Source organism: Fundulus heteroclitus, chromosome 10 (assembly GCF_011125445.2).
Source record: "Fundulus heteroclitus isolate FHET01 chromosome 10, MU-UCD_Fhet_4.1, whole genome shotgun sequence".
In the NCBI taxonomy this organism is placed as follows: Eukaryota; Metazoa; Chordata; class Actinopteri; order Cyprinodontiformes; family Fundulidae; genus Fundulus; species Fundulus heteroclitus.
The window spans coordinates 2411225-2438977 of NC_046370.1; the positions used below are offsets into that span (position 1 = coordinate 2411225).

The 27753-nt window shown below is 40.0% G+C and overlaps 1 protein-coding gene across 1 annotated transcript; it reads left to right on the forward strand.

The window, feature by feature from the left end:
• Nucleotides 1-12442: 12442 nt before the first annotated feature.
• Nucleotides 12443-25235, forward strand: LOC105925001 (uromodulin). The gene is made up of 23 exons (XM_036141791.1): nucleotides 12443-12459; nucleotides 12592-12660; nucleotides 13269-13292; nucleotides 13602-14054; nucleotides 16376-16393; nucleotides 16501-16524; nucleotides 16726-16749; nucleotides 16850-16873; nucleotides 17183-17635; nucleotides 17772-17789; nucleotides 17897-17920; nucleotides 18146-18169; nucleotides 18270-18293; nucleotides 18660-19112; nucleotides 19686-19709; nucleotides 19805-19828; nucleotides 20384-20494; nucleotides 22525-22709; nucleotides 22790-22950; nucleotides 23971-24222; nucleotides 24316-24475; nucleotides 24571-24676; nucleotides 24763-25235. The coding sequence occupies exons 2-23, from the start codon at nucleotides 12615-12617 to the stop codon at nucleotides 24789-24791; spliced, it is 2661 nt and encodes an 886-aa protein (XP_035997684.1). The 5' UTR covers nucleotides 12443-12459; nucleotides 12592-12614; the 3' UTR covers nucleotides 24792-25235.
• The last annotated feature ends 2518 nt before the right edge of the window (nucleotides 25236-27753 follow it).

Sequence of the window (27753 nt, forward strand, 5' to 3'; positions counted from 1 at the left end):
GGTTTGACTGCCATATTCAAGGGGATTCTTTAAGCTCAGGGTAAATTCCTAAAAGGCTGGTTAAGCGGCTATATGGGGGGGGGGGGGTATCCCATTACTGTACTATTTCTGGTTTTAATAGGGGAGTATTGTGTATCTTCCAAGCATAGTTCCATTGTATGTAACTCAGCAAACAACAATGTGACCTTCAAGATAATACAAAGCAGATTGGTTATGCAGAACAATTGAGCATTCAGTTCCCAGGGAAAGGAGTAACCACAGCTGGCAAGGTGCAATTCATCATAGTTGCAGATAGTGCTGCAAAAACATTTATCAAGTCTTGCTCTGTACCAAAGAAGAGAAAGATTAGTCATCTGAAAAACACTTTAAAATCTGAATAAACACAAACCTTAAAACCTTTTTAATAGTGATGAGTAAATACGTGATAAATGAAATAAACATGGTAAATAAAAATAAGACGTGGAGAATAATAAAAATAATTCTAACAAAAAGACAGAAGGCACTCCTCTTATCAAAGAATTAAAAACCTTGATTAGGGTGGCTATTTTCTTAATAAAATGCAACATAGTTGTGGGTTGTGAACCATATATAGTGGAGCAAACAGCTCTGGGCACTATCAAATAGTCTTTGGACAATCTTAAGTTTACCGTTATTGCTCTGTTTCTGATTTGTGTGTTTCTCCACATTTTCACTGGTTACTTTTCTATATTCTTTGTGAAAGGCCATCTACCAGCAAGTTCTGGTGTTTTCTAACTGAGCTCATGGCCTAGTTGCCCAGATGCAAGTAATGGACTTAGGTTTGACTGCCATATTCAAGGGGATTCTTTAAGCTCAGGGTAAATTCCTAAAAAAGGCTGGTTTAGTTGCTATATGGGAGGGGGGGGGGATCCCATTACTGTGTTATTTCTGGTTTTAAAAGGGGAGTATTCAGTATCTTCCTAGCATAGTTCCATTTTATGTAACTACACAGTGACTCACAGTGAACGCCGTGTGGAGCAGGCAGAAATTTTGCAGTCACCGCGTTGGTCTGAACGCACCATGAAAGTGCAATATATTTACTTTTTTCACAGCGATGTAGCTGTCTAATCAGGTTGCAAGACCCATTATGTTCATCAGACTAACAGCCTAGTATGAAAAGAAAAATGTCTTTGTGAAAGCTGGTTTTTGTAAACAGTACTCCGTAGCCGTAGAGCTGAGCTATAGGTAAACGTTTTTTGTGTAGGATTGGAGGGGTCTGCAGAAATGTAGGGAGCATTTTTTCCGGTCCCTAGAGCTGTACAAGTCCTGAATAAGGCACAGTTATCTTCTCAGCGCATCTAATTGTTTATTGCAGTTTGGACCTGTCGTGTTTTGTGGATGAGGCAAACCACACAGTGATGGATGAATACAGGACAGACAATAGCAACAGCTCCCTTGAAATGTCTGTTAAATTGTCACAGGAAGTCCAGTCTCTGGACCACCTCACGTTCAAGAGAAGGTGGTGGTTGTCTGATGATGGTGAGGGAAGGCAGTGTGGGGAATGTTCTCCGGATGTCTACCGTCATCTTCGACGTCTTAGGCTACAGGTAGTATTGACTGCACCAGTCTACCAGCCAATGAACTTCCTCTCTGTAAGGTGACTGTTCCCCGTGGCTACATGCTCATCCAGGAAGAATGAATGCTGCAAGTCAAATATTCGATGCAATCCTCTGGGTTTCCTTAGATAGCACTAGAATAGAAAACTGTTTAACCAATCTTGCATTCCAAAAAAAGTAAAAAACAAAACAACTGGACTTGTTTTCCGTAGTAGTAGACGTTTCGCTTCTTCTCCAGGAAGCTTTCTCAATTCAAAAGAGAAACCCCAACCTTAAACAGAGGAGGAGGCCTTAGGTTCCAACTCTCAAAAACTTACAACACAGCTATAGGATTAATTCCAGCCCATCATCACCTTAACTCTCACCCTCATTCGGGTGATCAAAACATTGTTCCTGTAAGCCAAGCCAATAACAACCCTAACGACTCCTCATTACAGAGGAGTGGATCAGTTTCGGTTCAATCTGCTGGCTTAATGACTTCAACGACGGCCCATTACTAAGGGGTGAACCTGTTTCGGTTGAATTTGCATGTTATCTAAGCCATTACAAGGCCTTTGTTTGGCAATGGTATAAAGCTTGTTACTCCACATTACTCCAGACTTTTTGAATTGAGAAAGCTTCCTGGAGAGGAAGCGAAACGTCTTCTACTACGGAAAACAAGTCCAGTTGTTTTGTTTTTTACTTTTTTTGGAATGACCATGACCTGGATGACTGAGAATCTTCACCAGCAACCAATCTTGCAGTATAATTTAATTTAATTGACTTTGTAACGTGTCTTCAGATAACGTGTGTTGTGAATTGCCGCTAACCTCTAACATGCTAAAATGCCTGCGATAGCACAGTTACCATGCAATCATACTGGAACACCTAAGACGTACACAGTGTATACAAAAGGTAAATACTGCATAGTAAAAGTTCTGTATTCTTCAAATTATAATACAAAAAGGAAAGCTAATCAATATCAATCAATCCTAAAAAGCGCAAGAGAAATGATTTATTCTCTTGTGCCCTCTTCAGTTTGCTTATCGCCGTGGAGTTGGAGTTGAAGATGCTATCATACACCTCTTTCAACAAACCTAGTGTCATCTAGACAAGGCAGGCACCACTGGGAGGATCATGTTCTTTGTTTTCTCCAGTGCATTTAGCACAATTCATCCTGATCTGCTTCGTTTGAAACTCCAGAAGACTCAGGTGGAGGCCTCATCATCTGGATCAATGACTAGCTGACAAACAGACCAAAGTTTATGAGACTGAAGGATTGTGTGTCTAACCAGGTTGTCAGCAACACAGGAGCACCACAGGAGACTCTACTCTCGCTGTTCCTTTTCACTCTATACACTTCAGACTTCCGGCACAAGTCCGACTTCTGTCATCTACAGAAATACTCAGATGATTCTGCAGTTGTCGGGTGTATCAGAGATGGACAAGAAGCTGAATACAGAGTTAGTGGATCACTTTCTGGCATGGCTTGGGAACAAAATCATCTCATCTTGAATGTGAACGAAACAAGGAATTGATTGCAGATTTCAGGAGAAGCAGGGTTAGTGGAGGTGGTTAAGGAATATAGATACCTCAGTGTTCATTTGGGCAACAGACTGGACTGGAGACGCAACAGTGAAGCCATCTATAAGAAAGTACAGAGAAGACTATAAGTCGGTTGTTGAGAGTGTCATCTCTTCTTCCATCATCTGTTGGGGCAGCAGCATCAGAGCTAGGGACCCAAAAATGCTCAACAACCTGATAAAGAAGGCTGGCTCTGTTCTAGGGATAACTGTGGAACCTCTGGAGATGATAATGGAAAGAAGGAGTCTTTATACATCCAAGAAAATTATCATCCTCTAATGAGACTGTGTGTTTTTTTCAGTCAGTTTATTTAATAAACATTCAATAACTTAAAACATGTGTGATGACACAACACAATCAATACATCAGGTCTGGGGGCAGGATGACCAACAAAGGGTGTGCAGTAAAAAACAGATTAATCTGAAAATAAGCAGACTGTAGGATGTGCAAGAGGCTGACCATAGCTGCAGGAGATCAGAATAAAAAGGGGAGTTTTACAAAGGATCAACATTGTTTTCCTTGAGGAGGACATCCAAGTTAACATCAGGGAAGAAGCCAGGAGCACATAAAAGGAGGCACAGAGGGAATGCGGTGCAAATGGGATTGAAGCTTTGTGAATACATTTCAGGGAATTGTTTTAGTGCAACTGTTTCAGAGAAAAAGAGAAAAACTATATTTAAAAATATTAAATTCAGCTTTGTAAATCAGGGTGGGATACATTTGCAATGAGGGAACAGAGAGGCTCTCCTCTTTGCCCTGACTACAAGCGAGTTTCAGGAAAATGCAGCAGCTGCTCTAACTCAGTCAGATACTGCGCATGCTGTCAGGTATTTTGGTCCACTGCTCATTAGCAAAGTGCTTTAATTTGTTTGGGACTGTTTGGTTTATTTTCTTGATTGCTCTTTTCAATAACAGTCAAAAAGCAATGTCTTGTTTTATGACATTTTAATTTAGACTTTTTTCTTCTATTATGATTATTACTATAATTTTGTTTTTCAGGTTTTAGTTATTTGAGTCATTGGAAGGGTAAGAATAAATTTGAGGATGACTGTGCATAGTTGGATTTCAAATTTGAAACACAAATGTATTTTGTCACAAAATAGTAGGTTAATAAGTAGACTTGTTAGGATATTTTTCTGGGATGAACCCGGACACAGCACGCACACACAGAGTCAGTTCTTATGAGTGAGTTTTATTGAATGGTGTGGAAGATGGATGATGAGACCAGAGTCTTTCAACAGACGGAGGTGTAGGGTGTAGAAGCTGGCCGGCAGGAGGCGTGTGGAGAGACTGACCGGGAGGAACTCTGGAGCCGAACACTGGAGAGCAGAACATCTGAGCCGAGCACTGGAGAGCAGAACGTCTGAACCGTGCAGTGGAGAGCTGAACCTCAGAGCCGTGCACTGGAGAGCAGAACGTCTGAGCCGTGCAGTGGAGAGCTGAACATCGGAGCCGTGCACTGGAAAGCTGAACGTCTGAGCCGTGCACTGGAGAGCAGAACGTCTGAGCCGTGCAGTGGAGAGCTGAACATCGGAGCCGTGCACTGGAAAGCTGAACGTCTGAGCCGTGTTCTGGAGAAAACAAACTGACGGAAAGTCTATGGGCTGACTGTAACAAAAACCAGGTTGAAAGGAGTCTTCAGGCTGACGGTAACAAAACGGAGCTGACAAGAATACTGGCAGAGAACTGAGCGGGAGTGAACGCTATGGACCGGCGACGGGAACAGAAAGAGGTGAGTCTTATAAAGCGGTGGAAACAGGTGATGGCAGATCAGGGTTAATTGCTGCCTGACAGGTGACGGGGAGTTAAGGCTAATTAGTGTATGGAGCAGAGCGAGGGAGGGCTGAGTGAATTGCACACTAAAGGCAGACAAAACCTAAACCATGACAGTACCCCCCCCCCTCAAGGCCAGACACCGGACGGCCCAGAACCTCCCACCCAGGGTGGGTGGAGGGGGTTCTCGGACGGCGGGCAAGAGTCGAACAACCTCAGAACACAAGGAAAACAAAAGCCTAGGAGAAACACAGGGAGTACTAAGGCTAGAGACCACGGGGAACCAAGGAGCTAAAGAACACGGGAGAACCAAGGAGCTAGAGAACACGAGGAACCAAGGAGCTAGAGAACACTGATGTGCCAGAGCACAACCAGGGCGCGGCACATCAGGGAAAGGCACGAACGCTTGACTGCGCCGGGGGAAAGAGCGAGTGCTTGACAGCGCCGGGGGAAAGAGCGAGCGCTTGACAGCGCCAAGGGGAAGGAACACGCACAACATAGCGCCAAAGGGAAGGGACTGGCGCAACACAGCGCCAAAGGGAAGGAACGGGCGCAACACAGCGCCAAAGGGAAGGAACGGGCGCAACACAGCGCCAAAGGGAAGGATCGGGCGTACACAACGCCAAGGGGAAGGATCGGGCGTATGGAAACGCCAAGGAACGGGCGTATGGAAACGCCAAGGAACGGGCGTATGGAAACGCCAAGGGGAAGGAACGGGCGTAAGGAAACACCAAGGGGAAGGAACGGGCGTATGGAAACGCCAAGGGGAAGGAACGGGCGTATGGAAACGCCAAGGGGAAGGAACGGGCGTATTTAACGCCAAAGGGAAGAACAGGCGTACGACAACGCCAGAGGGAAGAACAGGCGTATGACAACGCCAGAGGGAAGGAACGGGCGTACTTAACGCCAGAGGGAAGGAACGGGCGTACCTAACGCCAAAGGGAAGGAACGGGCGTACTTAACGCCAAAGGGAAGGAACGGGCGTACTCAACGCCAGAGGGAAGAACAGGCGTACGACAACGCCAGAGGGAAGAACAGGCGTATGACAACGCCAGAGGGAAGAACAGGCGTATGACAACGCCAGAGGGAAGGAACGGGCGTACTTAACGCCAGAGGGAAGGAACGGGCGTACCTAACGCCAAAGGGAAGGAACGGGCGTACTTAACGCCAAAGGGAAGGAACGGGCGTACTCAACGCCAGAGGGAAGAACAGGCGTACGACAACGCCAGAGGGAAGAATAGGCGTACGACAACGCCAGAGGGACACCCGCCGGGGCGTGAGGAAAACACCGGGGCTTGGGGAAAAGAATGCCGGGGCGTGGGGAGAACACCGGGGCGCGAGGAAAGAGAACACCGGGACGCGAGGAAAAACGCCGGGGCACAAGCGAAACAGGAATATCTAAAACACCAGGGAACAAGAACGGAGGGCGTACTAACACGCCGGGGAACCGAGAATCAGAGGGCGTCCTAACACGCCGGGGAACCGAGAATCAGAGGGCGTCCTAACACGCCGGGAACCCAGAAACCCAAGACAGAAGGCGTTCTAACACGCCAGAGGACCAAGAAGTCTAAACGCCAGGAACTAGAGGGTGTTCTAACACGGCAGGGAACCGAGAACAGAAGGCGTCCTAATACGGCAGGGAACCGAGAACAAAGGGCGTCTAAACACGCCGGGGAACCGAGAACAAAGGGCGTCTAAACACGCCGGGGAACACTAAATCTAAACGCCAGGAAACCAAGACCTAAACACCAGGGAACTAGAGGGTGAGCTAGGCAGCAACAGGCCAAGCGCGCCAGAGGGCACAGACAGCGACATAAGCACCGGAGGGCTCTGGCGGCGACCTGCGTGCGCTGGGCAGCGACAGGTCGGTGCACCAGAGGGCTCAGCCGGCGACATGGGAGCGCCGGAGGGCTCTGGCGGCGCCTAAACAAGGGAACAACAAGAACAAAGAGGGCTAGGGGAACAGAACAGAGACACTAGGGCAAGACAGAACAAAACAACTACGGAAGGGAACTAAACTAACCTAAACAGGGCAAAAACATACAAAGAAAACAGGAGAAGGGTATAGGGACCTAGAAAGCGCAGGGACCTTAGAGAGCGCAGGGACCTTAGAGAGCACTGGACTCCATCCAACGCAGGAACCCATACAGCGCAGGAACCCAGACACATAAATACTAAGGGGGGGAAAAATAAAGACAAACAAAACTAAATTAAAAAAAACAAATACAGAACAAGACTAGAACTACAGGGCTAGTACAGAAACTACAGGGGCTAGACTGGGACTACAGGTGCTAGACGAAACTACAGGCTACGAAACTAGAACTAGGACAGGAACTACAGGGTCTAAAAAACTGAAAAATCAAAACAGGAAGTCTAAGGTAAAAACTGGAACTCAAAAACAAAAACTCAGAAAACTAATCTAAAAAAATAGAACCAAACTGGATAAACAAAAGCTAAATAAAACTCAAATACTCAAAAGCAACATAAATCCCAAAAAAATCCCAAGTAAACCAAAAACTAAGGTTGAGCCTAAACAAAAGAACAGAAGGTGGAAATAATTCTTCTAAAACAGTAAAAATATACAAAAAGACTAGAAACTAAAGCAGAACTAGAACACAACAAACCAAACCTAAGAACTCTAAGTAATCAAAGAAAACACTGAAGAACTAAGGAACGTTAGGTAACTCAAAACACAACACCAAAAAATAACTCTAAACAAAAACCAGAAGGCGCTGGGCAGCAAAGTCTGAATATGCTGGGCAGCAGCAAAAGTTAACGCTGGGCAGCGACGACGAGGAGCGCCGTCTTTTAATTGCTGCGCAGCGTGGGAGGCGGACCTCGCGAAAGGCGATCCAGGAATCAGAGTCAGAGGCGGGGCGTCGCGGATGCGACCCCGGCAGACAAACCGGAAGCGTGACGTCGCAACTCCGCGACCATGCGAGACGAGACAGAGGCGAGGCGTCGCCGTACGGCGACCCAGGCTAGATGAACCGGAGGCGAGGCAGATCCTACCAGCTTCTACACCAGGATCTGTGCATGCTCGGGTTCATCCCTTGGCCGGTCCATAATGTTAGGATATTTTTCTGGGATGAACCCGGACACAGCACGCACACACAGAGTCAGTTCTTATGAGTGAGTTTTATTGAATGGTGTGGAAGATGGATGATGAGACCAGAGTCTTTCAACAGACGGAGGTGTAGGGTGTAGAAGCTGGCCGGCAGGAGGCGTGTGGAGAGACTGACCGGGAGGAACTCTGGAGCCGAACACTGGAGAGCAGAACATCTGAGCCGAGCACTGGAGAGCAGAACATCTGAGCCAAGCACTGGAGAGCTGAGCATCAGAGCCGAGCACTGGAGAGCAAAACATCTGAGCCGAGCACTGGAGAGCAGAACGTCTGAACCGTGCAGTGGAGAGCTGAACCTCAGAGCCGTGCACTGGAGAGCAGAACGTCTGAGCCGTGCAGTGGAGAGCTGAACATCGGAGCCGTGCACTGGAGAGCAGAACGTCTGAGCCGTGCAGTGGAGAGCTGAACATCGGAGCCGTGCACTGGAAAGCTGAACGTCTGAGCCGTGCACTGGAGAGCAGAACGTCTGAGCCGTGCAGTGGAGAGCTGAACATCGGAGCCGTGCACTGGAAAGCTGAACGTCTGAGCCGTGTTCTGGAGAAAACAAACTGACGGAAAGTCTATGGGCTGACTGTAACAAAAACCAGGTTGAAAGGAGTCTTTAGGCTGACGGTAACAAAACAGAGCTGACAAGAATACTGGCAGAGAACTGAGCGGGAGTGAACGCTATGGACCGGCGACGGGAACAGAAAGAGGTGAGTCTTATAAAGCGGTGGAAACAGGTGATCAGGGTTAATTGCTGCCTGACAGGTGACGGGGAGTTAAGGCTAATTAGTGTATGGAGCAGAGCGAGGGAGGGCTGAGTGAATTGCACACTAAAGGCAGACAAAACCTAAACCATGACAAGACTAAGAACAAAAAGGACCATAAGTGAATGCCTAGAATTCCCACCAATTTCGTACCTTCCACACACTAACATTCCTGCTTTGCTATAAGCAGCACGTCCTGTGACACATGACATGGAACCTAAAAAACTTGCCGAAGTCCAAGCATCCAAATCACTGAGTCTTAAATGTTGTCAACTCTCGGGTCAACTCTTGGGTCGGCTTGCGACTCCCGCTATGATCAGCAAAGTCCAAACAGGTAGCAGTATTTGCTAATGGTTCAACGCTGTAGCCCTATTAGGGAAATGCCTCATAAAAATCAAAGCTTCCTTCATGCGCACACACGTGTTCTCATCTCGCTAGGTGATAAATTTTGCATTCTTAATGGCAAATTTCGTTTGTTTGCTTCAGCAGGGGTACCGCCAAGAATTATGGACCCCTTCACAAAAAAATCCAAATCATCCCATAAGCTCAAATTAATATATGTAAATTATCGGTCAGGGGCCCTTGGAACTGTCTTAATGCCCCCCCCCACCCCTTTACAACGCCCATGGCTGTAGGCTCCAGCAGCATTTAAACTCCTGAGAGCTGGTTTTAAACGTTCTGTACAAGACTGCTTTACATTTAAAAATTATTATGGATGGATGGTGGCATAGACTTGAAAATATACTCTGGCAGCCACTCAGAATACTCAGAGCATTTTCCTCAACCAGACAAATTATAGATTATTTCATAAAAAATCCCCCAAAATCATGATTGGGTGACATTCCACATTATAAAAGAATAAAAAAGGTATAATGCATTGTCAGCAGTTTTAATAATTTTAAAATAAATTGTGTTTTTATAGGTCGAGTAGCAACTCAGAATGCTAGTAAACTGAAAATCTATCTATCTATCTATCTATCTATCTATCTATCTATCTATCTATCTATCTATCTATCTATCTATCTATCTATCTATCTATCTATCTATCTATCTATCTATCTATCTATCTATCTATCTATCTATGCCAGGTTTCAATTCAATTCAATTTTATTTATATAGCGCCAAATCATGAAACATGTCATCTCAAGGCACTTTACAAAGTCAAGTTCAATCATATTATACAGATTGGTCAAAAATGTTGTATATAAGGAAACCAGTTGATTGCTTCAAAGTCCCGACAAGCAGCATTCACTCCTGGGGAAGCGTAGAGCCACAGGGAGAGTCGTCTGCATTGTACATGGCTTTGCTGCAATCCCTCATACTGAGCAAGCATGAAGCAAAGTTGGAATGAAAAACCACCCATTAGCGGGAAGGAAAAACCTCCGGCAGAACCGGGCTCAGTATGAACGGTCATCTGCCTCGACCGACTGGGGGTTACAGAAGACAGAGCAGAGACACAACAAGAGAGACAAAAAAGCACAGAAGCACACATTGAACCAGTAATCTGTTCTACATTAGATGGTAATAGCGGGTGATCTGTCTTCTCTAGATGATGTCACAGTTAACAGAACGTCAGACCAGGTGTACCTACCATGAAGATTAAAGAGAGAGAACAGAAAGTTAAAGCAGAAATGACAACATGTAATGCATAATTGAAGAACAGTAGAACTCTATAGAGTGAGAAAATTAGATCCTGATATTCTCCAGTAGCCTAAGCCTATAGCAGTAAAACTATAAAGGTAGCTCAGAGTAACATGAGCCACTCTAGTTATAAGTTTTGTCAAAAAGGAAAGTTTTAAGATTAGTCTTAAAAGTAGACAGGGTGTCTGCCTCACGGACCAAAACTGGGAGTTGGTTCCACAGGAGAGGAGCCTTATAGCTATAAGCCTTCAGCTGGATCAGCTGAAGGCTTTGAACTGCATTTTGTGGACTTCCTGATAGTAAAGAATTACAATAGTCCAGCCTTGAAGTAACAAATGCATGGACCAGTTTTTCAGCATCACTCCTGGTCAGAATGTTTCTAATTTTGGCAATATTCCAGAGGTGAAAAAAGGAAACTCTGGAAACCTGTTTGATATGGGATTTAAATGACATGTCTTGGTCAAAAATAACACCAACATTTTTTATTTTATTACCAGAGGCCAAGTTAATGCCACCCAGATTAAGTGATTGGTTAAGAAGTTTATTTTTTGAGGACTCTGGACCAAAGATTACAACTTCGGACTTGTCAGAATTTAGATGCAGGAAATTTAAAGTCATCCAGCTTTTGATGTCATTAAGACATGACTGCAGTCAAAGTAATTGATTGGATTCATCGGGATTTATGGATAAATATAGCTGAGTATCATCAGCATAACAGTGGAAATTAATCCCATGCTCTCTGATAATTTTGCCGATCGGAAGCATATATATAGTAAAGAGAATTGGTCCAAGGACTGAACCCTGTGGTACTCCACAGGTGACCCCAGAGTTTGAGGAAGATTTATTATTAACATGAACAAACTGGAATCTGTCCGACAGATAAGATTTAAACCAGCCTAATGCTTTCCCTTAATCCCTACAGTATGTTCAAGTCTTTGTAGGAGAATATTGTGATCAACTGTATCAAATGCAGCACTGAGATCTAACAGGACAAGTACAGACACAAGTCCATTATCTGAGGCCATGAGAATATCATTAGTGACCTTCACCAGAGCTGTTTCAGTGCTATGATTAGCTCTGAAGCCTGACTGAAACTCCTCAAGTAGGTCATTGCTTTGTAAATGTTCACAAAGTTGATTAGCAACTACTTTCTCAAGACTTTTAGATAAGAAAAGAAGATTAGATATAGGTCTGTAGTTTACTAACTCATCTTGATCAAGAGAAGGTTTCTTAAGTAAAGGTTTAATAACAGCTACTTTAAAAACCTGTGGTACATTTCCATTTACTTAGGATAGATTAATCATGTCTAAAATAGTGCCACTGATCAAAGGGAATATGTCCTTAAACAACTTGGTTGGGATTGGGTCTAACATACAGGTATAAGGTTTAGATGAAGCTAAAATTTTAGATACCTCAGAAAGCTCTACTGCTTCTAAACAGTTCAGACACTGCGCAGGTTCTAAAGATTCCTCCAATGCTGCCTCACTTACTGAGGACGAGGTAATCAGGTTTGAGTTGTTTACATCAGGACTATATTGAAAAATTAAACAGGTTTTATGTATTCATATCATTTACATGCATTGTATAGTTACTGATTTATTGGTTGAAGTTCTTGCTGTGTTTTAACTTACTACGCTACATTTGAAGGCACAGAATGCATCATTACCAATGGAATTGCTGAGTGTCTCGATCCCTGTGTCAGCTACAGTATACTGAATGATACATGGGGTTCAACAAAAAATACAGATAATTCTATCATACATTGTGATCCGAACATTTCCTGGAATGGCTGGTATCGCTTTTATTTGGGGCAAAGCAACGCTCAGATTCCAGAGCAATGTGTAAAAGAAAACCGGTGTGGAACTCATGCTCCTTTGTGGCTAAACGGGACTAATCCAGTGCAGTTTTTTGTTTCACTAGAACATAAGTTGAAAGGAGAGAATACTGGCTCTGTGCCAGATGTCACAGTATAAAGCTTTGTTTATGCCCTGTACAGTCATTCAAGGAACATAGAGAAGAGAGGAACATAGAAAAGGTAAAATATGTTATTTTTCCTACTAAATAAAATGCTCTCTATTATCTTTGTAGCAACACTTTGCATTAAAGATGCTTTATGTTACATTCATATATCCTAAAAGTCTGTTTTTAATTGTAATCATTTTAGCAGGTTGGACGTTTAACTTTTGAAGAATGGCAGGTCAAATTATACTACCTGTACTGCTTCTGTTGTTTACAGGTAAGCAGCCACTGAAGTCAATCTTAAATGAGTTTTTATAAATAATATAAAAGTCAAGGTTTTAATAATTTATACCCGCGCATCAAACCTTGCTGGTAATCAATTGTGGATTCAGGTTACCGTCCTGTCTAATATGTCAACAGTAAAATGTTTGCTTCTGCAGGGGTACCGCCAAGAATTATGGGCCCCTTTACAAAAAATCCAAGTCATCCCAAAAGCTCACATTAATATATGTAAATTATCTTTTTTGGGGGCCACTGGACCTGTCTTAACCCCCCCCCCACCCTTTGCAACACCCCTGGGTGTAGGCTCCAGCAGCATTTAAACTCCAAAGACCTGGTTTTAAACGTTTTGTATGAGACTGCTTTACATTTAAAAATGTTTATGGATGGATGGTGGCATAGACGTGAAGATATACTCTGGCAGCCACTCAGGACACTCAGAGCATTTTCCTCAACCAGACAAATTATAGATTATTTCATAAAAATCCCCCAAAATCATAATTCATAATTGGGTGAAATTCCACATTATAAAAGAATAAAAAAAGTTCTTATGCATTGTCAGCTGTTTTAATAATTTTATATGAAATTGCTGTTCTGTTCTTATAGGTGGAGTAGCAACTCAAAATGCTGGTAAGATGAAAGTCTATCTATCTATCTATCTATCTATCTATCTATCTATCTATCTATCTATCTATCTATCTATCTATCTATCTATCTATCTATCTATCTATCTATCTATCTATCTATCTATCTATCTATCTATCCATCCCAGGTTTGAGTTGTTAAGATCAGGACTGTATATTGAAAAATTAAACAAATTTTATGTATTGATATGATTTACATGCATTTGATAGTTACTGATTTATTGGTTGAGGTTTCTGCTGTGGTTAAACTAACTATTTTTACCTTATTTTTTTGTCCTACATGTTACATTTGAAGCAACAACAACTCCGGCTTGTGCTGGCTGTCAGTGTTGTCCCTCAGGCACAGAATGCATCATCACCGATGGAATTGCTCAATGTCTGGATCCCTGTGTCAGCTACAGTATACTGAATGATACATGGCGTTCAACAAATAATACAAACAACTCTATCTTACACTGTGATCAGGACATTGCCTGGAATGGCTGGTATCGCTTTTATTTGGGGCAAAGCAACGCTCAGATTCCAGAGCGATGTGTAAAAGAAAACCGGTGTGGAACCCATGCTCCTTTGTGGCTAAACGGGACTCATCCAGTGCAGTTTCATGAAATCGTAAATCGCACTGTGTGTAACGCATGGTCTGGTTCCTGCTGTCAATTTCCAACGCACACTATCCAGATCAAACGATGCTATGGATATTATGTCTATAAACTCAAAAGGCCATCTGTATGCCATCTGGCATATTGTGCAGGTATTGTCATATAATTATTGTTATATATAAATGTTATTCTTGTACAAATTTAAAGGTGAATACCTTTATAAGTTCAAAGTTACACAAACATCATATATACATTTTTATCTTGAATAACATCTCTGTGTGTTTATAGATGAAGTTACAGTTACAGGTAAGCTGAAAGTTAAACTCTATCTATGTATACACAAATTAAACAGGTCTTAAGTACTGTCATTAGTTTTACTGATTGTATATTCAATGATTTCTGTGTTTTTATAGTTGGAGCAACAACTCAGAATGTTGGTAAGCTGAAAGTCTATCTATCTATCTATCTATCTATCTATCTATCTATCTATCTATCTATCTATCTATCTATCTATCTATCTATCTATCTATCTATCTATCTATCTATCTATCTATCTATCTATCTATCTATCTATCTATCTATCTATCTATCTATCTCAGGTTTGAGTTGTTTAGATCAGGACTCTACATTTAACATTTTTACAAATTTTATGTATTCATATGATTTACATGTATTTGATAGTTACTGATTTATTGGTTGAGGTTTATGCTATGGTTAAACTAACTATTTTTACCTTCTTTTTTGTCCTACATGTTACATTTGAAGCAACGACAACTCCGGCTTGTGCTGGCTGTCAGTGTTGTCCCCCATACACAGAATGCAACATCACCAATGGAATTGCTCAATGTCTCGATCCCTGTGTCAGCTACAATATACTGAATGATACATGGCGTTCAACAAATAATACAGACAATTCTAACTTATATTGTGATCAGGACATTGCCTGGAATGGATGGTATCGCTTTTATTTGGGGCAAAGCAACGCTCAGATTCCAGAGCGATGTGTAAAAGAAAACCGTTGTGGAACCCATGCTCCTTTGTGGCTAAACGGGACTCATCCAGTGCAGTTTCATGAAATCGTAACTCGCACTGTGTGTAATGCATGGTCTGGTTCCTGCTGTCAATTTACTCCGCACACTATCCAGATCAAACGATGCTATGGATATTATGTCTATAAACTCAAAAGGCCATCTGTATGCCATCTGGCATATTGTGCAGGTATTGTCATATAATTATTGTTACATATAAATGTTATTCTTGTACAAATTTAAAGGTGAATACCTTTATAGGTTCAAAGTTACACAAACATCATATATACGTTTTTATCTTGAATAACATCTCTGTGTGTTTATAGATGAAGTTACAGTCACAGGTAAGCTGAAAGTTAAAATCTATCTATGTATACACAAATTAAACAGGTCTTAAGTACTGTCATTAGTTTTATTGATTGTGTATTCAATGATTTCTGTTTTTTTATAGTTGGAGCAACAACTCAGAATGCTGGTAAGCTGAAAGTCTATCTATCTTTGTATCTATGTATCTATGTATCTATGTATCTATGTATCTATCTATGTATCTATCTATCTATCTATCTATCTATCTATCTATCTATCTATCTATCTATCTATCTATCTATCTATCTATCTATCTATCTATCTATCTATCTATCTATCTATCTATCTATCTATCTATCTATCTATCTATCCATCCCAGGTTTGAGTTGTTAAGATCAGGACTGTATATTGAAAAATTAAACAAATTTTATGTTTTGATATGATTTACATGCATTTGATAGTTACTAATTTATTGGTTGAGGTTTATGCTATGGTTAAACTAACTATTTTTACCTTCTTTTTTGTCCTACGTGTTACATTTGAAGCAACGACAACTCCGGCTTGTGCTGGCTGTCAGTGTTGTCCCTCAGACACAGATTGCAACATCACCAATGGAATTGCTCAATGTCTTGATCCCTGTGTCAGCTACAGTATACTGAATGATACATGGCGTTCAACAAATAACACAGACAATTCTAACTTACATTGTGATCAGAACATTGCCTGGAATGGATGGTATCGTTTTTATTTGGGGCAAAGCAACGCTCAGATTCCAGAACGATGTGTAAAAGAAAACCGGTGTGGAACCCATGCTCCTTTGTGGCTAAACGGGACTCATCCAGTGCAGTTTAATGAAATCGTAACTCGCACTGTGTGTAACGCATGGTCTGGTTCCTGCTGTCAATTTCCAACGCACACTATCCAGATCAAACGATGCTATGGATATTATGTCTATAAACTTGAAAAGCCATCTGTATGCCATCTGGCATATTGTGCAGGTATTGTCATATAATAATTGTTATATATACAGTAAATGTTATTCTAATACAAATTTAAAGGTGAATACCTTTATAAATTCAAAGTTACGCAAACATCATATATACATTTTTATCTTGAATAACATCTCTGTGTGTTTATAGATGAAGTTACAGTTACAGGTAAGCTGAAAGTTAAAATCTATCTATGTATAAACAAATTAAACAGGTCTTATGTACTTTCATTAGTTTTATTGATTGTATATTCAATGATTTCTGTGTTTTTATAGTTGGAGCAACAACTCAGAATGTTGGTAAGCTGAAAGTCTATCTATCTATCTATCTATCTATCTATCTATCTATCTATCTATCTATCTATCTATCTATCTATCTATCTATCTATCTATCTATCTATCTATCTATCTATCTATCTATGCATAGAAGAATAAATTTGGCATTATGAATTAATAGTAGTCACATTAATGTTATTTTTAATTATTAATTTATTCTTATAGGTGGAATGACAACGCAGAATGCAGGTAAGCTGAAAGTTGTATTGTTTTACGTGTACAAGAAGGAACTAGAGTTATGTATTAATAGTAGTCACATTTATGTTAAATTATTTATTTATTTTTACAGGTGGAATGACAAGTCAGAATTCAGGTGAGCTGAAAGTTCTATCTATCTATCTATCTATCTATCTATCTATCTATCTATCTATCTATCTATCTATCTATCTATCTATCTATCTATCTATCTATCTATCTATCTATCTATCTATCTATCTATCTATCTATCCATCCCAGGTTTGAGTTGTTAAGATCAGGACTGTATATTGAAAAATTAAACAAATTTTATGTATTGATATGATTTACATGCATTTGATAGTTACTGATTTATTGGTTGAGGTTTATGCTATGGTTAAACTAACTATTTTTACCTTCTTTTTTGTCCTACATGTTACATTTGAAGCAACGACAACTCCGGCTTGTGCTGGCTGTCAGTGTTGTCCCCCATACACAGAATGCAACATCACCAATGGAATTGCTCAATGTCTCGATCCCTGTGTCAGCTACAGTATACTGAATGATACATGGCGTTCAACAAATAATACAGACAATTCTAACTTACATTGTGATCAGGACATTGCCTGGAATGGATGGTATCGCTTTTATTTGGGGCAAAGCAACGCTCAGATTCCAGAGCGATGTGTAAAAGAAAACCGGTGTGGAACCCATGCTCCTTTGTGGCTAAACGGGACTCATCCAGTGCAGTTTCATGAAATCGTAAATCGCACTGTGTGTAATGCATGGTCTGGTTCCTGCTGTCAATTTACTCCGCACACTATCCAGATCAAACGATGCTATGGATATTATGTCTATAAACTCAAAAGGCCATCTGTATGCCATCTGGCATATTGTGCAGGTATTGTCATATAATTATTGTTATATATAAATGTTATTCTTGTACAAATTTAAAGGTGAATACCTTTATACGTTCAAAGTTACACAAACATCATATATAAATTTTTATCTTGAATAACATCTCTGTGTGTTTATAGATGAAGTTACAGTTACAGGTAAGCTGAAAGTTAAAATCTATCTATGTATACACAAATTAAACAGGTCTTAAGTACTGTCATTAGTTTTATTGATTGTGTATTCAATGATTTCTGTGTTTTTATAGTTGGAGCAACAACTCAGAATGCTGGTAAGCTGAAAGTCTATCTATCTATCTATCTATCTATCTATCTATCTATCTATCTATCTATCTATCTATCTATCTATCTATCTATCTATCTATCTATCTATCTATCTATCTATCTATCTATCTATCTATCTATCTATCTATCTATGCATAGAAGAATAAATTTGGCATTATGAATTAATAGTAGTCACATTAATGTTATTTTTAATTATTAATTTATTCTTATAGGTGGAATGACAACGCAGAATGCAGGTAAGCTGAAAGTTGTATTGTTTTACGTGTACAAGAAGGAACTAGAGTTATGTATTAATAGTAGTCACATTTATGTTAAACTATTTATTTATTTTTACAGGTGGAATGACAAGTCAGAATTCAGGTGAGCTGAAAGTTCTATCTATCTATCTATCTATCTATCTATCTATCTATCTATCTATCTATCTATCTATCTATCTATCTATCTATCTATCTATCTATCTATCTATCTATCTATCTATCTATCTGTCTGTCTGTCTGTCTGTCTGTCTGTCTGTCTGTCTGTCTGTCTGTCTGTCTGTCTGTCTGTCATCTATGCCAGGTTTGAGTTGTTAAGATCAGGACTCTATATTGAAAACTTAAACAAATTTTATGTATTGATATGATTTAAATGCATTTGATAGTTACTGATTTATTGGTGGAGGTTTATGCTGTGGTTAAACTAACTATTTTTACCTTCTTTTTTTTGTCCTACATGTTACATTTGAAGCAACGACAACTCCGGCTTGTGCTGGCTGTCAGTGTTGTCCCTCAGACACAGAATGCAACATCACCAATGGAATTGCTCAATGTCTCGATCCCTGTGTCAGCTACAGTATACTGAATGATACATGGCGTTCAACAAATAATACAGACAATTCTAACTTACATTGTGATCAGAACATTGCCTGGAATGGATGGTATCGCTTTTATTTGGGGCAAAGCAACGCTCAGATTCCAGAGCGATGTGTAAAAGAAAACCGATGTGGAACCCATGCTCCTTTGTGGCTAAACGGGACTCATCCAGTGCAGTTTAATGAAATCGTAAATCGCACTGTGTGTAACGCATGGTCTGGTTCCTGCTGTCTATTTCCCACACACACTATCCAGATCAAACGATGCTATGGATATTATGTCTATAAACTTGAAAAGCCATCTGTATGCCATCTGGCATATTGTGCAGGTATTGTCATATAATAATTGTTATATATAAATGTTATTCTTATACAAATTTAAAGGTGAATACTTTTATAAATTCAAAGTTACGCAAACATCATATATACATTTTTATCTTGAATAACATCTCTGTGTGTTCATAGATGAAGTTACAGTTACAGGTAAGCTGAAAGTTAAAATCTATCTATCTATACAAAAATTAAACAGGCCTTATGTACTGTCATTAGTTTTACTGATTGTGTATTAAATGATCTCTGCGTTTTTATAGGTGGAGCAACAACTCAGAATGCTGGTAAGCTGAAAGTTTATCTGTCTATCTATCTATCTATCTATCTATCTATCTATCTATCTATCTATCTATCTATCTATCTATCTATCTATCTATCTATCTATCTATCTATCTATCTATCTATCTATCTATCTATCTATCTATCTATCTATCTATCTGTCTATCATCTATGCCAGGTTTAAGTTGTTTAGATCAGGACTCTATATTGAAAACTTAAACTTTATAAATTCAAAGTTACGCAAACATCATATATACATTTTTATCTTGAATAACATCTCTGTGTGTTTATAGATGAAGTTACAGTTAAGGTGAAAGGTAAAATCTATCTATCTATACAAAAATTAAACAGGCCTTATGTACTGTCATTAGTTTTACTGATTGTGTATAAAATGATTTCTGCGTTTTTATAGGTGGAGCGACAACTCCAAATGCAAGTAAGTGCAACGTGTAATATGTCTTCCTACTTACCTAACTACATACTTAACTACGTACTTACAACACAATTAAAGTGGTCTCATAGATTGACATAAGTTTTATTAATTTTATATTGAATTATTTCTGTGTGTATCTATTGGTGGATTAGCAACTTAGGATGGGATTAATTGAAAGTTTATTCTGTCTACCTACCCACCAATCAGTCTATCTTCTACCTGTCTATTAATTCAAAAATCCAATAGGTTTTATGAACTGACATTAGTTACATTAACTTTATACCTTACCTGTAACCCTGGTTACAGGTAAAATGAATGTTTAATCTGTCTGTTTTGGAGTTAAAGTAATTTCCCTCTGGGATTATTAAAGTTTGTCTGATTCTGATTCTGATTTGAAACATACCAGACAGGTTGTCCATTTTTTTAATTCAGTGAATTTACAAATCCTAGTCTTTCGATTGGTTATTCCAAAAAATGTTTTAAAATAAACTATTTGATTGGTGATGTGTAATGTTCATGTTTCATTATCTGTAATCTTTCTGATTAATTTTATTCCAGACCCCTGTGAACAGCTACACTGTGCTAAGCATGAGCAGTGCGGGAAGAAAGATGGTGTTTATGGCTGTTTCTGTGATGAAGACCATCATAGACCCAACACTAAGAGCTATGGTAAGATTGACGACTTTAAAGGAGTAATGATTCAAAATTAACCAAAAATCTTTCTCATTTGTCACCCAATATGGAAATAACATTCCATATTTGTCTTCTCCATCAACAATGTCTTAAGCTCTATTGGCAGGGGATTAGTTTTATCTAGGGACCTCATATAATAAACAAATTAACCCCCTGAGTCATATTTTTATGTGCCACATTTTTATGGGATAATTGAAGCCTGAGATTTGATAAAAATGTATGGACCTCGCTGTTGCATATTGTGAATCTGAGCAGCTGTGTAACAGAAGTAGTGCTGCCAACTCTACTTTTAAGGGACTTTGGGCTCACTCTATTTTAAAGTCGCTTGTAAAAAGTTGCGGGTTTAGGGCTTGTTTTTGGATATGCAGTTGTTTTTTTTGGGCTTGTTATTTTTCCAACAGAACCTCTTCTCCTGTCTATTGCACAGTGCAGCCTCGCGCTACTGCATTACAGATGCGAGCCGGCTAATTTTGGTCTGGTTACATTCTCCCTGACAATTTAACTGACAGAAAAAGTCTAAATGCAACGTTAAATGCATGCTTTTCTATGGTATAGAAACGTATTGTATTACAGTGTGGTGTATTGTTTATTGGGCTTGTTTGGGGCTTTGTTCCAGTAGAGTTCTCCACTCAGTGCAGCCTCCATTCTTCACCCAAAGCAAATAAAAATGCACCCGGGAAACAAAAACTGCCTATTCATGCATCGGATCACGCCCATTTCTTTCAAAACCACACAGACGCCGATTTGCATTGGATTAGTATTATCACAGGACACCCGAGTTCAGCAAAATATAGTAGGTAATTTGCGGGAGAATTATTACTTTACAAATAACTGATGTAGCGCATTTGCACAGGATTAAAAACACAGACAATCTCCATGATTATTACAAATTACATGTGGTCCCCAGGTAAAATTAATCCTGTGCGAATAGGGCTTTAGTCAAGTTTTAAAATGAACAATAAAAGTTTAAAAATAATTCTGAAACAAACATGTGTAAAGAAAATAAAACATGAGTGATGTATGCAGGTTGGGAGGTTTCATTGCATTCTGGACAAGCTGAAGACTTGGAGATGCCAACAAAGAGAGCAATACAATAGTCAGATCTAGAGCTAGAGGAACATGATTAACCTTCACCAGGTCAGCGATTATTTTTAAAAAACTTTTGCCAAAGACACAGTTAAAAAAGTTTGTCCTGACCATTGAGTCAATTTGATTGTTAAATGTAAAATCCTCATCAAACTGACCCTAAGGTTTCAGCAGTTTCACATATTTCACATAAGGTTTCACATCGACCCATTTCTAAAGTCCTTCCACTGGCTCCCTATATCTCAGAGAATAGACTTTAAAATACTTCTGTTAGTCTATAAATCACTGAATGGCCTTGCACTAAAATACATCACAGACTTGCTGCCAGTGTATAAACCATCCTGACCACTAAGGTCTTCTGGCTCCAGCCTACTCTGCATACCCAGAACCAGAACCAAACATGGATAAGCAGCATTTAGTTCCTATGCTCCACTGATCTGAGTGCTGAGACCCGGGGTTCCTTTAAATCAAGGTTAACATCCAATTTGTTCATAGAGTTGGCTTTAAAGGTAATGTTCAATTCAAACTGTTGTAGCTAGGTCAGACTTAGCTATATTATATTAAGTTTGCAGCCTAACCTCTCTTGACCTACTGCTACTATTTCAATGCCATTTACTTTTCTCTGTACGCTTTCTTTGCCTATGTTCTGTTCATGTACAGCACTTTAAAATGTCTTGTTAGTGAAATGTGCTATACAAATAGTTTTTTCTCCTTTAGAAACTAGAAATTCTAGCCTAATCATATTTTGACAGTAGTAATGCAATCCAGTAGAAAATGGAGAGAATTATTGTAACCTGGCTTTAGAGACAAGTATATTCGTAGATCATCGGCATAGCAGTGGAAAGATAATTGGTGCTAAGTTACAATATATTCCTGTCTCTGCTGTCTCCCCAAATTATGTTCCTGTCTCTGGTGAGCAGACTCAAACATCACATGCAGCAGCAGTTCAGGCATCATGTCGATCTCTCGCTGCCAGCTGTTTGAAGCAGGCTTTCACTCCAGTGCTCTCCACCTCCGAGATGAATCTTGCAACGGGACGATCCAGGACGGACGACTCGTGTTCCACTTTGACAACGATGACCATCTGTGTGGGACAACTCTGAGGGTATGAGTTAAAACATCTTGTTTCAGGCTTATTCTGTTGCAACAGTCAACTGATACATTCTATTTTATTTTGCTGTTTAGAGCAATGGAACTCACTTCATGTATGAGAACACCATTCAGGGTGATGTGGATACTCATGGAGGCCTGATCACCCGTCAGAGAAACCTTAATCTGCGTTTCTGCTGTGTTTACCCTCTGGAACAAGCCCTGTCAATGTCTGTGGGCATCAGTTCTTTGGAGAGGTGAAGATCCTGGTTTCTCTGCTTCCTTTTACAAGATGTTTAGTTTTTTTCCAGTTCTGCTTCTGTGTCTCAACCAGTTATTGATTATTTATTATCTAGTCCAGGGGTTTTCAACCCTAGTCCTCAGGACCCACTACCTTGCATACAGCTCGCATGTGCCTGCTCCAGCACACAATGATAGCTTTACATCTTCAGCAGCCATCAGAGGCTGCAGAGGTCTGTTAATCACAGATTTACTTAAGTAAGGTGTGTGGAGGCAGGGAAACACCTAAAACATACAGGATAGTGCAGGGGGTTTCAAATTCATTGAATGTGAGCCTCTCCTTGGAATAGGTAAAGATAGCCAAGCCCCCCCCCCAACCACAAAACTACCCCACACAAGTCCCTGCAGTACATGCAGCTTTCTTTTGTGTGCCTGGAATGCTGTGTTTCAAAAACAACTGATAGTCCAATACATGTTGTTTTTATTGTATTTCTTTTAACAAAGTACATTCGTAAAAAAGGCCTATTCAGAAAATATCCATCCAAATATTTCCATCTTACAGGCGAAAATTACTGAAACATCACAAACAGAGGGCCTACTTTTAAAATTGAACCGTCATTAGAGCAAATTCATAAAAGATTGTTTTCAACAGCAGACAAACTGAACTAGACAGACGCCAATGTCAAACTGAAGTCACGTCAACAGGAGACGTTAACTGAAATAATAATAATAAAAGATAAAAGAGTTTATCGTAATTGAGCACACACCAGACCGGTTTTGAGCGTTGAGAGTTGTCTCACTGCGTGCTCGGATTGGTTCCTGCACGCTCAAACAGAAGGTACAAATATCGCTGTTTTCTCCGGCACATTCTTAGCGCATCCCCTGTGACACTTTGGCGCGCCTCACCTGTTGAAAACCACTGGGGTAGTGGATCCTGAAGACCAGCATTGAAGACCTATGCTCAATAAACTACAGAAGCTTAGTCAACCAATCAAACACATACTTCTATGTGGTCACATTGAATGTTTATTTTGCAGCATTGTGGACAAGAAGCTTCCTATTGGCACCGGATCGTATCGTATGAGAATGACTCCTTATGAAGATAAAGACTTCCTCAGGCCCTTCAGCACTAACGAAAACATAGGCATTGAAATCAATGACATGCTTTTCGTGGAGGTGCGAACTGAGGGAGTGGATGAAGACGAGCTTTCCACAATCCTGGAATCTTGTTGGGCCACGCCAGTCGATGATGCAGACTACTCTGTCCGCTGGGATCTCATTGATTCACAGTAAATGAGACAAACTGTCATCTTTATAACTCTGTCTTGTTACTTTACTGCCTGCTTCAAATTTTAACTTCTGCATTTGTTTCTTTTTCACAGGTGCCCCAATCCAGCAGATGGACCTGTAGAGGTGATTCAGAATGGTGTCTCCACTGCGGCACGTTTCTCTTTCAGGATGTTCACTTTTACCAACTACACAGAGATCTACCTGCACTGCAATGTTCACTTGTGTCTTTTGAGAAACAACAACTGCTCCGCTGTAAGCACCATTGTGGGCCTGGTCTGGTTAAATCATGTACAAGCAAGTTGTAAACCTTCAGAAGCCTCTGATGCTGATGTTTTACTTTTTTACAGGACTGCTCTCCAGGACACCAAAACCGCCAACAGAGAGACGTATCTTACCATGACTCAGGAAGTCTGTCCCTTGGACCACTAGCCTTTGGGGCCAAACAGACCACTGGTAAACTTCTGTCACTTTCATTGCTTTGTAAACACAAAGATCATATTGCAATCAGTTAACACATTTTATATATTGTCTTTTTACAGGTGCACTAATCTACAGAAATGGTGCTTGAGACCACCTGACATCAATTGTTACCTTGATTGTCAGTTTGCTGATGACCAGAATTTGGGCAAACTGAGATCAAAGAAGATTCATGACCAAAAGTCTAAAAAAAAATTGTTTTTACTTGTGATTTATGTTGCTTAGATGTGAGATTTAGGTGAAAACAAAAACAATTGTGCTTCACATCTGCAGCACTGCTGGGCTTCAGATAATTTGTGGGATTTATATAACATTTAGTATTTGTTCCATCATAACTCTTTTATTATAATTAGTTGTTGGTAATATTAGCGGATGGGAAATATGAACTGTTATGTGGGTGTTAAGGTTACATATAGAGCTAATTAATGTTCAAAGGAATTATCAAACTGAATAAATTTGATTATTCTCTTTTCTTATAGTCTGAACTGTGTTTAACGATGTTTTGCTTGTGGGAGATGTATGGCTCAATTATAAAAGAGAATAAAATAAAAATTTGAATTCATCTGTCTCTTTCTTTTCATCCTGCTTGCTGTTGCTAAATGACTCAATGAACTGTATAAAGTATGTATAACAAGTTTTTTATTTTATTTCTCCCAAGTAAGGATCTAAAAAGTTTTGTAAGGGACGGCTTTTAACCTCAGCAGTTAAACAGTTTCTTAAACATGTATGAATAAAATCCTTTGAAAACCAACTTTAACACACTTTGAAGGACAGGTGGTCAGGGATTGTGAGATGGCAGATAACTCATTCCCTCTTAGTTTCCCAAATACATGAACATGAGTTGCTCTTAATTGGGCCCTGTTGTCCCACCTTGGAGTGGGCATTGAGGGGGAAACACAGCCTGCTGCATTTAGTTTGCTCTGTCCTGGGCTGTTGAAGCGGTGATTTCAATGCCGGCTGGCCTGTGTTCTCCCCGATATCTCCCATCCTGGTAGACAGATGTTCGGTTGGCTGTATAGAGGATTTGTGGTTTCTGCTGTGGTGGTGTGAGCTGGGTCAGGATAAGTCTGATTGGGAAGCAGATGCAGCCTTCGTTGCAGAGATCTTCCATGTGGGGTTGAAATGACCAGCGGGTCTTGGCACACAGCTCTGGTTGCTGGATCAATGGATTCAGGAGTTGTCAAGGCATGGATTTGAATATCGACCAGGTTTGCCCAGGTTGGGGCGGTGCTCGGCACTGGTCTCAGCTTATTGCTCGGGCGGTCTACTCTCCTCCATCCTGGTGATGGGGATCACCTCCCAGGTCTGGGGGCTGGATGCCCCTCTGGGGTGGTATCGGCACCTGGTCCTGAGAGTATAGAATGTATGTGTGTGGAACTCTCCTCTGCTCTTCTCTGGGATGGAGAATGAAGCTATCCTAGTGTGTTACATGTTTAGTTGTTTTTTCTATGTCTTTTTGTAGCCATAGAAGTAGACTTAGGGCAAGTCAAAATCTTGTCAAATCCAGTTGTTTTAAAAAACGAAACAACTGGATAGTTGTTTTGTTTTTCAACTTTTTTGGAATGACCATAACCTGGATGACTGAGAATCTTCCCCAGCATATTGTCAAAATCTTGTATTCTCTTTTTCATCTACTGTTTTTGTCACATTCTCACCCTTTTAATGTTTTACCCAACTTTTCTCTCTCTCTTTCTTTCTCTTTTACCTTTCTGTTTCTGTGTCCAGTGAATTTAGAATAATCCCATTTTAATGTCTAACAAATCTTTTTGTGTACGTATCAAGTGGATCACTATAGCAAAAGCAGTAATGCTCCACTTGTAATAGTAAATCTGTTGGACTCTCTTTAGCACTAAGAAAGCAATTCCTAGTGCTAAACATCCAGACAGGAGACATAAAAAAATCTAATCCAATCCATTTAAGCAGCAGATTCAAAATTAAGTACTATATATCAGGTTCTTCCAATCATTGCGTGCTCCTCTTACCCTTAAACATTACTTAGACCTAAAAACCTTTTTTTCTGATGTAATCTTTGCTTATTCGCATAAACAGCACAATATTTGACATTTCCTGCAAATAATTTGCATCTGATTGTAGTGCTTTGTTGTTATAAAGGAGAATTCATTGCAAGTGCGCATGAGAGCCCCCTAACATTGCTAAACTTTTGTGTTTAATTTGATTGCTTTTTCAGTACAAATAACAAATTGTGCAGCCAATAGTGTCAGAAAAGTGTCTTTTTATGTGATTACACAAATTTTCCACAGAGTGGGTTGTGGAGGCAACATTTATTTAACTCCAAATAGAGAACTTTAAAAACAAAAAACAAACCTGAGCTTGGGATGTGCTCTGATGGCGCAGGGGTAGGGAGTACGACGGATGTGCGAAGGCCTTAGCCCTTATTTTTTATCTATTCTTGAATAAAAAAATACATGCACATGAGTAGTGTGTGTAATCTCTCCTTTTGGGGTGTAATTCCCTCCAAATATCAATGATTCCAAATTCTGTCACTGACCAGTTTACTTTCTTGATTATTGTAGTTTCTTGATTTGCTTTACCATGCAGTTTAGGAATTTAGTCTAAAAAAAAATCTTCTCTACAGATTACAAAACCTCAGGAGTTCACCATTTAATCAACATTCCTTTTTATACAACCTAATTATGTACAGGTGGAATATAAACATCTACAAAAGCTATTTCAGTCCCTCTGTTTTTGTGTCAATTTTAATATATCTTCGCTCATCATCTTCCAATTCTGATATGTGTTTTTTAACCAGAAACATTTCAAAATGAGCATAGTGAATTCCTCCCGAAGCCTGTTTTGTAGGAAGAGGAGAATGCAAATTTGAATTCCTGCATTTTTTGTTTTGAATCAAGCAGTTATCCTGAAGAAAGGCAATCATTGCTTTTTAGCATTTTAATTTTATCAACGTTGTACTCCTCATTTTAGAGTTCAAAATCCCATTCACATTAGAAGTGTCAGGAACCAGAGACAGGAGGACCCAGTATTCAACCAGACAAGCAGAGGTTAGTTGAAAGAACATTTATTTACAAAAAGCA